The sequence below is a fragment of the Phaseolus vulgaris genome, chromosome 8 (genome assembly GCF_051622355.1).
Source record: "Phaseolus vulgaris cultivar YP4 chromosome 8, ASM5162235v1, whole genome shotgun sequence".
In the NCBI taxonomy this organism is placed as follows: domain Eukaryota; kingdom Viridiplantae; phylum Streptophyta; class Magnoliopsida; order Fabales; family Fabaceae; genus Phaseolus; species Phaseolus vulgaris.
The window spans coordinates 50,250,977-50,268,209 of record NC_143505.1 but is presented as its reverse complement, the minus strand read 5'-3'; the positions used below and the strand labels follow the sequence as shown (position 1 = coordinate 50,268,209).

At 31.0% G+C, this 17,233-nt stretch overlaps 1 protein-coding gene across 1 annotated transcript; it reads left to right on the top strand.

Moving 5' to 3' along the window:
- The first annotated feature begins 858 nt into the window (after nt 1-858).
- Nucleotides 859-2,167, top strand: LOC137824430 (uncharacterized). Its single transcript, XM_068630077.2, has 2 exons — nt 859-1,201; nt 1,461-2,167. Exons 1-2 carry the CDS (start codon nt 1,083-1,085, stop codon nt 1,936-1,938), a joined length of 597 nt encoding a protein of 198 aa, XP_068486178.1. The 5' UTR covers nt 859-1,082; the 3' UTR covers nt 1,939-2,167.
- Nucleotides 2,168-17,233: the final 15,066 nt, after the last annotated feature.

The window sequence follows — 17,233 nt, the reverse complement described above, 5'->3', positions numbered from 1 at the left end:
CGATAATAAGAGATAAGAGTTGTAAGTGTTAAATACTCAAAAATAAAATCATATTTATCTCTTGATAACGAGTTGATCTTATTTATACTTTTCAAACTTAATTCGATCATGATGGTTTTCAAACTTAATTCGATCATGATGGTGAACAATATCATTATATCACTTTTACTTTGATGCATGATTAAAAGAGAATACACTATATTTATACCTTAATTATATAATTAAGTGTGTTTTTTTATTATTAAGAAAAAACTCGTGTAAGAGGTTGATTCTCCACTTACACCTCTAACTATGGCTAATTATTTCACCTTCCAATATCATCACATTTATTACTTATTTCCTTCTTTTTTATCTCTCTTTCTATGGAGAGTGTATACCCTTCCAGGAAAAGAATTTTGACGCATCTTATAACATAGATGAAAAATGAGAAAAACGATAAACAAAATTATAATATACACGTCATGTTTTGATAATATTTTGTTTTGGCATCTCTTATTATAAAAGACGTAGCAAAAATCCCATAATGGAAAAAAAAAATAGAAATTATGTAGTTCTCTGAATGTGGAAGGGGAAAGCGTGGTGTCTTAGATAAGGTTCCTCTTAATTGTGCTTAGCCTTTTTGGCCTAACGAAGCAATGTTCCATTCCCTCACGAGTCTATGACTAGGCCAGGAGAGGCTCTTAGGCCATGACCATGACCCTCCCTTTTCCAATATCATATTCATGGGGTCTAACTGGACCAACCATTTCAATTTTTATTTTTATTTTTTAAGAAGGAATGTCTCTATCCCTTTCCCATTCCCATTCCTCAAACAGCCTCCATTATTCATTCATTTTCCTTTCCTACCTCAACACGAAATTGCTGCATTTAAATATACATATAAATACACCCCAACACAACCAGCATCACCAAACACGGTCACACGGAAACTAAGTCCATGTGTTTTATTTATATGGACTTCCTTTTGTCATTTGTGGGTCTCCTCGCCTTTTCTTCTGTGGCCACACACCCTTAGCTATTCATTCCTCAATTATCAATATCTTCTCTCTCTCTCTCTCTCTCTCAATGAGAAACACCAAAACATGACAACCAAAGGAACATCTCACTCTGCACCCAATACAGAGTGTTGCATGTGTGGGGATCTTGGCTTCTCTGATCAGCTTTTTCAATGCAGAGTTTGCCAATTCAGATCTCAGCACAGGTGGGTATATAATATTTTTTCTTTCTTTCTTTCTTTCTTTTTCCTCCTCTAATATGGTTTTATCATCACATTCCAGACACTGTCGTATACTAAACCAAGACACTTCTCGTATCACAAGTTTCAATTTTTATTTTATATGTTAACAAAACTGGCCTTATAGATTAGACCCTTTTGTATGATGGACTAGTTTTTCGTTTGGGTATGGTTCATAATTTGATTGTTTCAAAATTAACCCTCGTTTTTTCCTCAAATTTGGCAGATACTGCAGCAATCTGTACCCGAAGCCAGAGTCTCTTGGAACCTGCAATTGGTGTTTGAGTCAGAGAGAGGACACCAAAGAGAAGTCGGGCAATTCTTCGAATTCCTCCTCGTCAATTTGGAACAACGATGATGAGAGCAGGATCAAGAGAATCAAGAATGGTATCAACAACAGTGCTCAAAACATGGGGCTCAAGAAGGGACCCAAAGGGAGTGGTATCCTTCATCTCCAAATTCAGAAACCCATTAAGAAACCAAAGTCACCAGACTCATCAAGATCGCCATCAGCATCCACATCCCCCCACAAATCTCCACCGGTTCTAGTTTCAACCCGCAAGAGAATAGTCACGAACGGTGCCTTGGAAGAGAGACTGAGGAGGACCAGGTCAGAAGACATAGCAAATTCGGGTGGTGCCACCAAACAGGTCTTCAGGAATAAGGTCAGAAGGTACAAGCTTTTGGAAGAAGTTTCTAGTTAAAATAAACATATAAATAATAATAATGATAATAAAAAAGAAGAAGAAGAAGAAGAAAGGGCTTAGAATGAAGAGAGTTATGTAAGAGATTATCAATGAACACAGAAGAAAGAAAAAGAGGTCATGGGTTTTCGTGCCTTTTGCGTTTTTTCCTTCGAAGTTTTGTCCCGATACATGTACAGCACAATGGTGAATGAATTAATGAATGAGCAAAACTTGTTTTAAGAGCTTAGACTCGCAGTTGTCATTCCCTCTTTCCATTTTCTCCTAAAATGTCATCACAATCGGTTTTGTTAATTTATCACCCATGCCGTTTGAGGAAGAGTTCTCTAATTGCATAATTACCTGTATTGATGAAGAGTTGATACAATTTTGCTTAGTTTTAGGTTTAGATCTTTATCTATAGTGGCGTAAAACATAATGCTTAATTAGCATTTTGTTTTTTCAAATTTGATGTGAATGAAATTAAGGTGATTTAAAGGGAAAGAAGACTTAGAGGTTGAAGTCCTTAACCGTTAAGTTACACGTCTTGCATGCCAAAAGTCTATAGATTGGAGAGAAATTTCTTGGCAACATCAGCACACGCTTTGAAGTGGGGTTTGGTCCTTGACAAAGAATCAATTAACACACACTACCAGACAAAAGCTTGACAATGGGGTCAACTGCACATGAAAATGAGTTTCTTGCATCCATGCATGAATGAAGATGAACTATTCATCTTCATATCTAGAATACATATTTCAAGTTATATATTTATAGAGATTAAATGAGTCATTGGATGATTAATTGCACGAATGTGGCAAATCCCTCACCGTCTATTGTGTGAAGGTTACACCAATGGCTACAAGATACCTAAAATCCTGGATAGTGGACAGCGATTTGCTTTCCCACAAGAATATTTTTTCTGCCTTTTGAATATGGTTTGGCAAACGCAATAGATTCCTAGGAAAATATGGAAAAGATGGTTTGTTTAAAGCCTAATTACGACGAAAATGATTCATTAGAATAAGTTGACTTGGAAAGTGCATTGTGGAAACTTGATGCCATGCTATACAAGCCAATCACTTTATGTTAATGCTGAAACTAAATTTAGAAAAAGAAAACATTTTCCAGGGATGTGATTGATCGTAGTATGATTTACGACTTTCTTTGCGTAATTTTTTCCTTTTCTTTTTGAAATGTGGACGCAATTGGCTTATAAATATTAACGTCAAACAGGTTGTTATATGAACTTTAATGAGCAATAAAAAAAAATGGCACGCTGGTTCACATCACAACACACACACACTTGTTGATGAATAATACATGTTAAAATGGAATTAAAGGGCCCTAATTGGAGGAGTGCATGTAGCATTATTCTCTGGCGCTGCTCGAGGAGGAATTTTATACAAGGAGAATGTTAGAAAGGGAAAAGGCATACTTATTGCACACAATTAATTATTGAATTTGTACTACATAAAAGTATTAATAAGATAATGGTGAACATTTTTTATTCAGAAAATAATGAAAGAACTAAGGTTTATTATGCCTTGTTACACCAAAAGCATAATCTAACAAGTTACAACTGTTGTGAGAAGGACAATTTGTCCTCAATACAAATTCTTGGTCTGATGAGACTTCATCTGCACATTTGTTTCCTTCCTATTGTAGAAGAAGATTGAAGTCACGAAGAAGAAGTAAATATCTGGATTTCATCAATTAAAGGGGGCAATGAAGTGGAATTGTTGCGTCCTAAGATTACATGTTTATATAAATGACTGAAATTAAGTAATTTATTTATAACACTACACACACAAAATAATGAAATAGAAACCAATTTTTAGAAAAAAAAATAATTAGTTACTATATTGACTAAATTAGAGACTATTTCAAAGATTAAAAAAAATAGTTTCTAAATTAGTTTATATTATTGTTAAATTGTTTCTAAGTATCTAATTAGCAACCAAGGTTTTTGCTACTAAATTTAGAATCTAAATAATTGGTAGTTAAAATCTTGGTAGTTAATTAGATATCAGTTTAGAAACTATTTAACAATAATAGAAACTAATTTAAAAACCAATTTTTTTAGTCTCTAATTTAGTCAATATAGCAACTAATTATTTTTTGTTTCTAAAACTTGATTTATATTTCATGATTTTCTTGTAGTGTAAGATAAAACAGATTAATAATTGACAAATAAATATATACCTACTTAAATAATTTAAACAAGTTTCTACATATCTCATAAATCTTTTATTTTGAATTAAAAAAATAAAAAGACTACAAAATAGAAAAGGAAAAAAAAACACTTATTCAAACAATTTTTTACTAGATTTCACCCGCTTACCAAGTTGATTACCAAATTGGTTTTCCACCGTATCAATCAAACAACCAATTCATTTTAATTTTCAAAACTATAGTTACAACACCACAAGTTCCTGAAAAGCATCCAATATACTTTCCCCAAGGTTTTCCTTTATAATTCTTATTTTAACTATAGTTAGATTAGTTTTTGTTTTATATTAGTGTTTGTATTCTCTATTGAAGGGTTTGCAATATATTTGATTTTCTCCCTTACATGTTAATAGTTTCTTTCTTTTTTTGACAAAAAATTAAAGAAATTAAATTAAATGAGACACTTTAGGTGTCTCAACCCTTATACTGTTGGGTATGAAGTCATGATTAATTGGGTTGGACTGAGTAAACACCATGTTTTAGTGAGTGAGCTTAATCATTGTGTTCCTTTATTATATCTATTTAAAGAGATCATTGTACTTGTAATTGATGTGCAACAGGATATAATGAAAACCTAATAGTTGCCCGTGTGAATGTAGGTTGCAGTTGACGACCGAACCACATTAAATCTTGTGTCGTTTATTTTTCTACAATTGATTTGTGATTATGTGCATTGTTTCGCGTGCGTTTTTCCCATCATATACAACTCCACCCAAAACTGGGCTAAGATACCTGTAAAAACCGATTCTATTATGGCGTCATGCAAAAACTCTGTTTAAAACATCTTATGCTTCTAAACAAAACCTAAGCATGAAATAGTGATTAAAGAAAGTAGGGTTATCGGTAAATCGCAAACCTGAGACATTCTTAAAGTTCATGAATAGATGTTTCCTACTCTTTGAACCACAATACGATGCATCGGAGTGTTGGAACTTGGAAGCGATCCATGCATGCAGTGTTAGTAAAGTCAAGTGAATAATGTTTAACATTTTCTAAACCGCAGATTAGGCAGCTGCAGTGGTTTACTTTAGCTTCAGCAATTCACAGTGTCTGGATCTGTGGAACTGTTGGAACTTTTTGGTGCTACGCAGTTTAGAACTAGGCGTTTTTCTATTCTATTTTTGGGGTTTATGCTTAGTTTAGTTTTAGAGGAAATGTGTTGGTTTATCAGTTTTATATAAAAGTTGAAACACTTCTTAATTATTCTTTTATATTTAGTTTTTTTTTTATAAAAGAATATTTCAAACCTAAAATCAACGTTTTGACAAAGGATGTTGAGCATTGGATATTGGATGTATGAAGAAGCCACCAATTAGGACTTTTTTTTTACGGATTACAAACTACATCACATACTAAAAATTCATTAAATAAAATTAATTTTATAAAAAAATAATTAATTACTAGTATATAAAAAAATTATTAAATTAAATCTTATTTTAGAGATTAAAAATATTATTAGTATATAAAATAATTTCTTTGATAAAAATTTATAAACTAATTTTGAAATGGATAATTAATTAGTATCAACTTTATAATATAAACTAATTAGTAATTAAAATCTTAATAGTTAATTAGATATTGATTTAAAAATTAGTTTCAATTTTTTTATTAATAATAAAACTATTTTAAATATCAATAATTATTTTAATTTTAAAATAATATTTAATTTAATTAATATAATAATTAATTATTTTAATTTTAAAATTAGTTTTTATTTAATTATATTCTTATAAATTTCATTCAGAAATATGATAATGTTTTTAGGGATGGACATCTTGATGGTATTTATTTGGAAAGTGGCAATCAAACCGAAAGGAAGCTTCTTCTTTCGTAATTCTCACTTTGAACTAATGTTTTGTGCTAACGACAATTTTGTTAATATTGGATTGCAAATACACAACGCACTTGGCTGGGGTATTTTATTTTGGATGAGAGCACATGTTGCTGAGTGTGATTCAACCTCAGATGTTGGTTGGGAGGAGCAAGGAACCAACATACCTTTGTGGAGATGTCATGCCTTATATCATTGACATGGGTTATGTTGTTGCTTTATTTTTTGTATTGTTGTTTATGTACAAACTTTGGCTAAGAACTAGGCTTTTTGTACATGGGTTGGAATACTCCAAGTATTCCCATTTATATTATTCTTTATTGCTGATTAAAAAAAAAATGACGCACTTGGCGTAACATAACAAACCAATATAAATATTGCATCTTTCAATAACATGTAATATATATTTGGCTTCCCTTTATTGGAGGATTTAAAATAAGCATTTAACTTCTATATTTAGCACATTCACCACAGAATTTTATTTTCCCATTTGTCACCAAATGGTATTACTTCCAAATGTTTACATTTATTTGTTAACAAATTTAACAACTTGTTTAACTATTTCTTTAGTAGGATATTCTAGTTCTAGTAAAAATTTTAACCTTTGCTTAAGCAATTTGAACTCTTGAAACGACGTTTGTAGTTTTTATTCCTATGGTAGTGTATAATTTTTATACTCTTAAATTTTTTATATTTTAAATAGAATTTGTGGTAATTTTAGTTTTTAAAATTGTATCTCACAACCGTATTAGTTAGTGAAATTAAGAAAAACTCCAATAAATCTCTGTTTTTTTTTTTCATTTGAATCGTTGAAAGTAGTCTCTTTTTTATGACTCTAGTATAGAAACTCAAATGGTAATAACATAATATCTTTAAGGACAAAAACGACAAAAAATGATTTATTTTATAGATTTAAATGAAACTAAAATAATTAAAAATTTAATAGAGAAATAATATGACACTGAAATACGATTTCAGGGACTAATTTTTGGTCAATTTCTGTTTCTTTTTTTTTTGTCATGATGAAGATATGATTTTTTTTTCTTTAAGTTTGTTTTAAAAATCGTAGTTTTATGCAGTTTCAATATTTTTGACTTTAGCATCTAATTTATCTAAATTGAAATTTATATGTGGATGAAAGTTCACATTTTCTATTAAACATGTTTTTCATTATATAATTTTTACCTTTCTCCAATTTCTAATTTTTATTATTAGTTTTTCTTCAAGGGAAATGCTGATATGAAGATATGAGTGTTAAATTCAATATAGTTCTAAATATTTATTAAATTTTAAATATATGAGCCAATATGTAGAAAGAAAAGTCTCTAATGGTTAAAAATAAAATAAAAATAGATTAAAATAATTCTACTTTTTATATTAAGGGTGTGTTTGGATTGGGGAGGGGATTTGAGGGAGTGGATTTGAAGTGATTTAAGAAGAAAGTGGGGTTGTTTGGATTGAGATATGTTATAGTAGATTTGTGATGAAAGTTTTTGAATTTTGTGAATGATGTGATGGTTGTGTGTAAATTTTTAATTATTTTAAAAGGTGTAAAATGTAAATTTATAAATTTACCTTTATCTTAAAAATATATAAATAATAAATAATAAATAATTAATTTATATATTTATTTTTATAATTAATAATAATATTATTATATAAATAACTATATTTATATTTATTATTATTATTATTAAATATTTTTTTTATTAATAATATTATTAAATATTTGATAAAAATAAAATTAAGGATAATTTTAAATTTTTAATGATATTATGTAAATTTTTAATAATTACAAAATATATATTATAAGTTAATTTTAATTTTACTTTTATTTATTTTTATCATTATTAATTATTATTTATAATTTTTTAATTATTTTTATTATTTCATAAATTTATTATTTTTTTTTATTATATATCATTTTATATATTTATTAATATTTTAATAATTATTATTATTATTTATCTTATTTTATATAATTAATTATACTTATTTTATTATAATATAAATATAAAATATAAATAGATTAATAATATAAAAAATATAATATATATATTTAATATAATAATTATAGAATATATATTTATTATAATATAGATATTTAATAACAATCTTCGCAAATCGTCGCAAAACTGCGAAGAAAGAATGTTAGGACAATTTTGTCTCGATTTTTTTATTTTATTATTTTTTATTTGTATTTTATTCGCCTTTCTTCGCTCTATTAAAATCCATCGTTGGATACAAACACAGCCTAAGTGATTGATTACCTTTTCATTATTTAGAATATATATTTTTAAAAAATCTAATTAATTTCAAGGTCCGTCCTTATTTTGTCTTTTTTGTTCTTCTTTTCACCGTCAATTCCTTCTTTCAATCACTCGTCTTTCTGTAAATATCTCTCAATATGAAGTGTTCCACCAAAAGAAATTCTTCAAAACTTAAGTTAGTATTTTGTCTTAATCATTCACTAAAAAACTAAACTACTGAACTAAAATACTCTATCTATTTATACTACTCACTAATGAGTCTATTAAACCTGTCATTTTATTTTAAAACTTTTGTTTATCTTTTATTAATTGGTTTTCTATTTTATAATTTTATATTTAATATTTAATTAGCATTATTTATTGCATTTACGTGTTTTTTATTAAAACTGACATATGTATATATTTTTACTAAGTTTTTCACTAATGTATCTTTTATTCTTTTTCTTCTTCCGACCTCTAGGCCTCTCAACCTTTCGGCATCACTAATTCAACTTTTAATATATCTTCTTTTGTTAACCACATGCTCAATTAATCGAAAAGATTTCCATTATCAACAGCATCTGCTCTAGTTTTTTAATTATTTAGAAGAAGCTTAAAGTGTATCATTTAAAGAAAAAAATCTATGCCCAATTTGGGCCGAATTCAGAATATCAGGAAGGCCCAAAATTAATAGCAAGCATCCATCCTAATTAGAACAATCAATAAATACAGCATGATGGGCACATGAAAAAAACTGCTTTGACTATTTTTTTTCTTAAAGGGCATTTCATTTTACACCATATTAAAGTTTTTCTTTTTAGAACTTAAATATCTCTCCAACTTGTACAATCCGTAAGTCATTCTTTGTGTAAAAAAGTTTCTAAGATTTGTGAAAATATTTTACCACTACTTTGAAATAATTTTATTTTGTGTGAAAATCATATTTCTTTTTAATTTCGAAATGAGTGATTATAATCATGCATCTAGTGTTCAAGGTAGTAATAAGAACACAGAAGATGACTATAGGTGGAAAGAAAAGACTATGTTATTGAGAACAAAATTAGAAAAGCATAGAGAAAGGTTTGGACAATTAGTTCTCAATCAAAACATGGAAAAAGGGCATGAGGAAGAAAGGCATAGAAGATCCTGACTTTGATGAGCAATCTGAGAAAGAGTTTTTGTATCAGCTCCATAGATTTCAACAAAAAGATAAAACTGTAGAAGAATACAGACAGAAAATGGAGTCACTTATGTTGAGGGCATGAATAAGGGAAGAGCCTAAAAAACAATTGATAGATTCAAGAGTGGTCTAAACCTTGAAATCCAGGATAGGGTTGAACTTTTTCCCTTTAATTACTTTAAAGATTTAAATGAAATAGTTCAACAATGTGTTAGGATAGAACAAGGAATTACAAGAATTACTACCACTACGAAAGACTATTTTAACACATCCTATTCTATAAGAGAGTTTAAAAGGGAGGATCAACCCTCCAAATCCAGGTATGAAAGGTCACACACGGAAGAAAGAGAAAGAAAAATAGAAAAGCTTTTGTCTGGAGCTGAACCAGATGTTGATAACATTTTACCTTCTATAAACAAACCTTGTGAGGATGTGCTTGAAGAAACATTTGTGTCTGGAGTTGAACCAGATATAGATATAAATTGTTCCTCCACAAAAAATACAAATGAATGTTTGATTCAAAAGGAAGAAGAGGAAACCCACAAAGAAGAAGAATCTCTTATGACACCCCCTGCAAACATAACTAGGAAATAATCCTTAAAGGGGGATTTCAATACTTTTCACTCTTCTTTTCAATTAGATAATGCTAATTCTTCTTCACAAAAATCTAAAAAAACAACACTTTGTGATGTTGTTTCCTAGTTTAGAAAAAGAACAATACAAAGTGAATGGAAATATTTTTGAAAAGAACCTTATTTCTCAAAACTTTTATAAAAATGAAGGGCTTATTTTGGTTATGTTTTCTTTTTCTTTAATTTTTCTTTTAAAGAAACTTGTTTCATGTTTGTTTGATGTTTACTATAGATGGATATTTGACCCTGGAAGAAAATAACAAATAAATAGAGGTTGTTGTCAGTGAACATCATTCAGGATCTGAGAACATATCATTCTCAATAGGGAGGGAATGATGAAAACCCATCCAGCCTCAAAGCATTTGACTAAGAAGATTGGAAGCAGAAAAAGGATCTCAGAAGACTCTCATCTCAGAGAGAATTAATTGTTGTTTGTTCTTCCATTTTTATCTAGTTTTATAAACATTATACACAGTAGTATAGGCTTTATTTTAGGCTTGTATTTGGGCCAATTTTCATGAGTCATGTATTGGGCCAATTAGAGTAGGGTGTAAATAGAAAAAGAAAGAGTCTAGATAGAGTTACAATTGGGCCTCCTTGGACCCAATGCAATTGTAGACCATCTAGGATTCACAAATAAATTACTAGATTGCAAGTTATGTGAGTTGATTTTAGGATTGTTCATTTGATTAATGACATTTTACTTAGATTTAGATTTTAGAACAAATATAGGTGAGAAGCCTAAGGAAAATTCTCACTCGACATTAACTTAACAAGTGTTAAGTAGATGTGAAGGTTCATTTCCATAAGGTCAAAGGAAAAACACAATTAATGGTGAGAATGAATGACAAATATAGGTGCGGAATTTAAGCAAACACAAGGTGAGCAATTATAAAGACCAAATTGAAAATTCAAGAACAAGACATATTTTGGAATTGAAAATAGGAGTGGAAATGGAATGGAAAAAGATGAGTGAAAGGAAACTTAGGAGTGGTGGAATTGTGAATGAGCACGCCACTTGGATGGTGAATTGAATCCAAGATAAGTGTAGATGCCGCCACTTGAGAGCTCACAACACTCAAAAGATAAGACCAAAAAGAGACAATGCTCACAAAACTCTAACACAATTTGTGTATAGTAACTTTACTCTTCATTCAACATATCAATACATAAGGTAGGCCTCCCTATTTATAGATTTAGGAGCCTTGGAAAGCAAGCTTAAAGGATAGAAAGGGAAAATGGAAAAAATGGGCAGACATAGGGTTTGACTAAGTCAATCCCGTATTCTAGGCTTATCCTTATAGAAACTATGTCAAAATGCCTTCAAATGGGCTGGGAACAAGCTAGAATGCTACCCACACCCCCTACTATGCTAAAGGCACTTTATTCTAGCTTATTTCTACTATTTGGACCCCTACAAATGAGGTCGAACTTATTTACAACATTTTGGTAAATATTTAAGAAGACTGGTAGGAACAACTTCAAGTGTTCTGGACCTTGTCCATTCCTCCTACTGATGAGGTATTCCTTTGATTGTTGAGATGACCCTTGGCATCCTTGGTCATCTTCTTGTGGACTTGGTTTTGGGGTCTTTGTAAGTTTGCATTAGCAAGGAAGGCATGAAGATCCACATGTCATCTCCTTAATGGAAAGGATTCTCTCCAATTAGAGCAGGACATTGTCAACCTCTAGTTTGACAGGATTTTCTTCAATTAGAGAGAGACACTTGTCCTTCTATGAGTGAAGAGCTTTTGGGGTTAAAACTTGCACCTTAGCTGCTGATAGCACTATAAATACAAGTGTTAGCCCCCTTGTAAATTAGCTTGGAATAGACTATTGGATTGCTACAAAAAATTCTAGCCTCAACCACTCTTTTCTAGCCTTATTTCTAAGTGTTTTAGCAAGGAACCTCTTAGAAGTTGGCCTAGCCTCTCTAAGCTTCATTATCTTTCTCCAAACACCAATACTTCACAATCTCTTTCACTCATTTTAGTCACTCAATCCCACCAAATTTTGCACCCCAAAATACAAAACAAAAGACTCATAGCAATGCAAGCTAGGATTGCATCAAGCGAGATACTTTTTCTCAAGTGAGATATTTTCACTTCAGCTAGCCTAAAATTTCTTCTTTTCTTATTGTCTCTTTAATGAGTTGAATTATATATGAATTTTTTATATATAAATATAGAGTAAATATTACTTTCTATAATCAATTGAATTGTGAAATTTTTAAATGATATGTGTTATTCGAAAAATGTTAAATGATGTATGAATGATTGATAAGCCTTATATATGAATGAAATTTAATTTATGTGAATGATATTGTATGATGAAACTTGTATGAAATTGAGGCAATATATTTGGGATAATATATGAGATGGTGTTTAGTGGTACATTAAGTGTGAAAATCATATGTTTTAGTAGATATCCTCTAGCTTCATTGATGGTATAAGTTATGTAAACTAAGGTATCAAGTGGTGAAAAGTTAAAGAGGGAGTTCATACACATTGTTTGTCTCTAGTAGGGTCATAGTTGATGAGTTTTATAGAAGATGATAGATCCATATGCAATCACTATGATTGAAATGAAATAAAAAATACTAAGGATTGAAAGGAAATAAGACATTGTGAATGCAAATGGATCTATGAGTGGTTAGTATAAATGAAATAAAAGTAATTTTGATTGAAAAGTTGATCTTTGTAATTTGGTTTGCTATTTTGCATGTATTGTCTATGTTATAAATTTTATTTTTACTAGCCTTTATTTTTTTTTCTTGTTGTGATGTGAATTGTGATAATTGTACCACATACACAAGTAGATGCTGATACAGGTGCATGAGTGATAAGTTCCAGTATTTAGTGATATTCCATGCAAAAAGCTAGGTATTTATGGTTTTAATTGTTGATTTATTTATCATCCAACTTGAAATTAAGGAAATTAAGGAAAGAATAGCAAAGGGTTAAAGGACGAATAGAGAGGCGTTAGAAGATAGAAAAGAAGGTTTTGGACACCCAAGATTCTCACTCAAGCGAGCTTGTCTCACTTAGGCAAGAATGTTCGAGAGGCACACCTGATTATGTTATCAATGCTCGCCCCACCACCAAAATTCGCTTAGAACTCGTCCATCCCTCACTCAAGGCTCACACAAGCGAGAATATTCCAAAGACCAAGTGCCAATCTCGCCCAACACTCACTCAAGGCTCACCCAAGCAATAATACGCCAGAGACCAAATGCCAATTTCACCCAAGCTTGCTCAAATGTTGTGAAAGGTACATGAGTGTCTGGGAGGCTTTAAGATTTTTTATTTTTTTTTGAGATTTGAATTTTATTTATTTGTATTTATATAAGTGCAAATAATATATTAGGAATATTTTGAAAAACTTTAAGATTTGTTTAGAACTCTATAGAACTTCAGTATCATAATAGTTAAAAATATTTTTAGGATGTTACATTTTCAACATTAGTAAAGTTAGTATAAATTTATATGTCCATTAACAAAATCCCAAATACCTATATGAGTATATTTAATAAAAAAATATTTTCTTTCCAAAATTAGTAATGAATATATTTAAATATAAGTGATTTATTAATAGATTCTCATTTAACAAAAGACAACATATTCTTTGTCATTTTCTTGAAAATAAATTTGAATCTTCAATAACTTTCAAGAACCAACTTTTTTGTACTCATTGTTAGAAATATAGTAAGTTGAGTTCAAGAAAAGATGAATTGAACCATAAAATATTTTTGCAATAAGAAGAGTAATTTTAACTAAATCAAATTAATCAAGGTTGTAAATCTAAGTTTTACAAATATTTGAGATGTAGTATTAATTGTTCTTTACATTCCAAGAAAACCAATTATGCAAGGAACAATTTGAAAATTACAAGAAACACAAACTTTTTTTATATTGGTTTACTCTATTGTACAAGTTACATAAAATTGCCTAATCACCTTAATTACAGTAACCACTTTTTCAAGTTTTACAAGCCCTCCCTACCCTACACAAAGAAAAATATCATTCACACAACAATATCTTCTACCACCCTTTGTGACACTCTATCACAAGGAGCACCCTTGACAACTCTATTCAAAATCAAATACACCATCGAGAAACTAAAAAAAAGGAAAAAGATCATCTAGAAAATTTAAGCATAGCTATTAATTGAAGGATGTAGGAACTAATTGAAGGAAATAAGAGAAGGCAAAAGGTTGTAGAAACTGATTGAAGGTAATTGCACAAGATTGCAAAACTACTGAATTGATCTTATTCATTTTGATTTACTTCAATAATATATATAATAAAATTACAATTACTGGAAGTTATAAAATAGGAATACTAACAGGCTTGTAAACTGACCATTAATGAAATAATAACGGTAAAATAGTTTAAGGGTAATAAAATTTGAATTAATAATAATAAAATTTGAATTAATAACCAACATCCTCCCTTAATTTTGATTTGGAACAACCTTCCTGCCCAACAGATTTCTTAACTTGATGAAAGCATTGATCTTCAACATAAATCTTAATTGGAATATCTAGATTAAAACCAATTTGAGTCATGATATTGTTTTTCTCAATCGCCATCAATTCTTCATTCATAGCCTCTTGCCATTTGGGGTGTTGAATGGCATCTGCAAGTCTCACGGATTCTGAATCTGCAAGAAAAGCAAAGTGAACCAAATCTCCATTGTCATCAACTTCATCATCAAGATTTACTTCGCAATCTTGAAGGTGTACAGGTTGTCGCTGCTGCCTTCTTGGTCGCTCCATCATAGTTGCAATTGGAGTTGCAACTTCAAGTTGAATTACAGCTGCAGGTTGAACTGTAGGTGCTTCAAGAATGACTCCATCTTCCACATCATCGTTCAAAACGTAAATATATCATTTTTTCGAATCCATTTCAGTTGTTGCATTCCATTGTCATTCCTCATCTTCGACAAATGTAACATCACGACTAACAATGACCTTCTTTGTCATTGGATTGTACAGTTTGTATTCCCCATGCTTATATCCAATGAAAATGCTCTTCACTGCCTTATCATCCAACTTCGATCTTGTTGCCTTGGAGACATGAGCATAAGTAATTTACCCAAATACCTTCAAGTGTTGCACATTATGTTTGAATCCACTCCACGCCTCAATCGGAGTTATGTTAGGAACACTCTGAGTGGGTGATCTGTTTATCAAATATACCGCACATGTTACGACCTCAACTCAAAAATAATTTGGCATACCTTTCACTTTAAGCATGCTCCTCACCATGTCCAAGATTGTTTTATTCTCTCTCTCTCGGCAACTCCGTTGTGTTGAGGTGTGTAGGGACAAATTATGTTATGCTGCAACCCAAGTTCTTCACAGTGCCTCTTGAACTCATTAGACTTGTACTTATCCCCTCCATCACTACACACCATCTTAATTTGTTTGCCACTCTGTCTTTCAACATATGCTTTAAATATTTTAAAGTAGTGGAATACCTCATCCTTACTTTTCAATAGATAAATCTAGATTTTCCTTGAGAAATCATCAATAAAGGTTAAAAAAATATTTATTACCTCCAATTGATGATATGTTCATCGGGCCACAAACATTTGTATGAACAAGCTCCAAAGGAAATTTTGCATGCCAAGGCTCCTTAATAAATGGTATCATGTGATTCTTTCCAAAAATGCAAGTCTCACACAATTGATCAGGTGATGAATATGGGGTAAACCATTCACTAAATTTCGTTTGGAGAGATTTTCCAAACTCTGAAAATTTAAGTGCCTAAAGCGTAAATGTCATAACCACGATTCATTATTCATTATTGCATTCAAGCACTTGAAATCACCCATATGAATATTTACTGGAAACATGCGGTTTTTTGTTAAAAAGGTTTTAAGAATCAAATTACCTTTTTTTATCAAAAATTGAGAATTTATTTTCAACTATGTGCATAACGTAACCCTTTTGAACCAGTTGTCCCATACTCAACATATTACTTTTAATATCAGGTACATAGAAAACATCATAGATGTACCTGTGATCACCATTCTTCAATGTGATAAGAATTCACCATTTTCCAGTCACCGGAACGAACCTACCATCACCGAATTTCACTTTTTTGCGAAATGAGTCATCCAAATCTACAAACAACTCTTTCTGACCACACATATGATTCGTGCAACCTGTATCAAAATACCAAGTCTGATTGTTTGGAGTTTCATTTGATGTGGCTGCCATCAGTACTGCATGATCCTCTTCATCTTGTTCGTGATTACTATCTTTTTTAGCATAATTGGCAACATGATTATCACCTTTTGATTTGTACTCATTTGCATAATGGTCGTGTTTATGGCAGTTATAACACTCCACATTTGATTTATTATAAATGCCTTCTCATCCTCTGCGACCACATTCTCCGCGCCAAGAGTTATTTGAACTTGGAATGTGATTGGAACCAGTGTTGTTTTGCTCATCGCCTCCATGATTCTGACCTCCATGACCTTTGTTGGAATAGCTACCACCATGTCCCCGTCCTCTGCCTCGTGAACTACCGTGTTTATGATAGGAGCTACCAATTGAGGTTTGTGCTTGTAAATCCTGTTCAATTGGTTTTTAAATATTATTGTCATTCATCTGCTGCTCATACGCTCGTAGGGAACAGACAATAACCTTACTGTCATTTTTGAAATGTCATTGGCCTAATCTGGGTGTTAAAGATCTCAAAATCTTCTCCACCTTTGCCTGCTCCGAATGTGTTTCACCATTGGTCTTCATCTAATTTGTCAAGGCAAGATCTTTATTTATATACACATCAACAGTCTCTGTGGTTTCCATCTGCAGCAGTTCATATTGGCGTCTTAGAGTTTGAAGACACACCCTCTTTATCTTGTCATCACCTTTATAATTGGTTGACAAAATGGTCCAAGTCTCACTTGTAGTTGTAGCTCCTTCTATTTGTTCAAACGTCTCATCATTCATCCCTTGATGGATGAGATACAAAGCCTTATTGTCCTTTCTTCTCCTGATAACGATGTGCTACTCGTTTAATAAGATCAGTTGCATAATGCAGACACTCCACTCTCAACGACATCCCATAGCTCATGATAATCAAACAAAACTCTCATTTGCATCAAGGATAATGACTGATAATTGGGTAGAGTTCATGATAACAGACTAGCTCTTGATACGTGGAAACTAATTGAA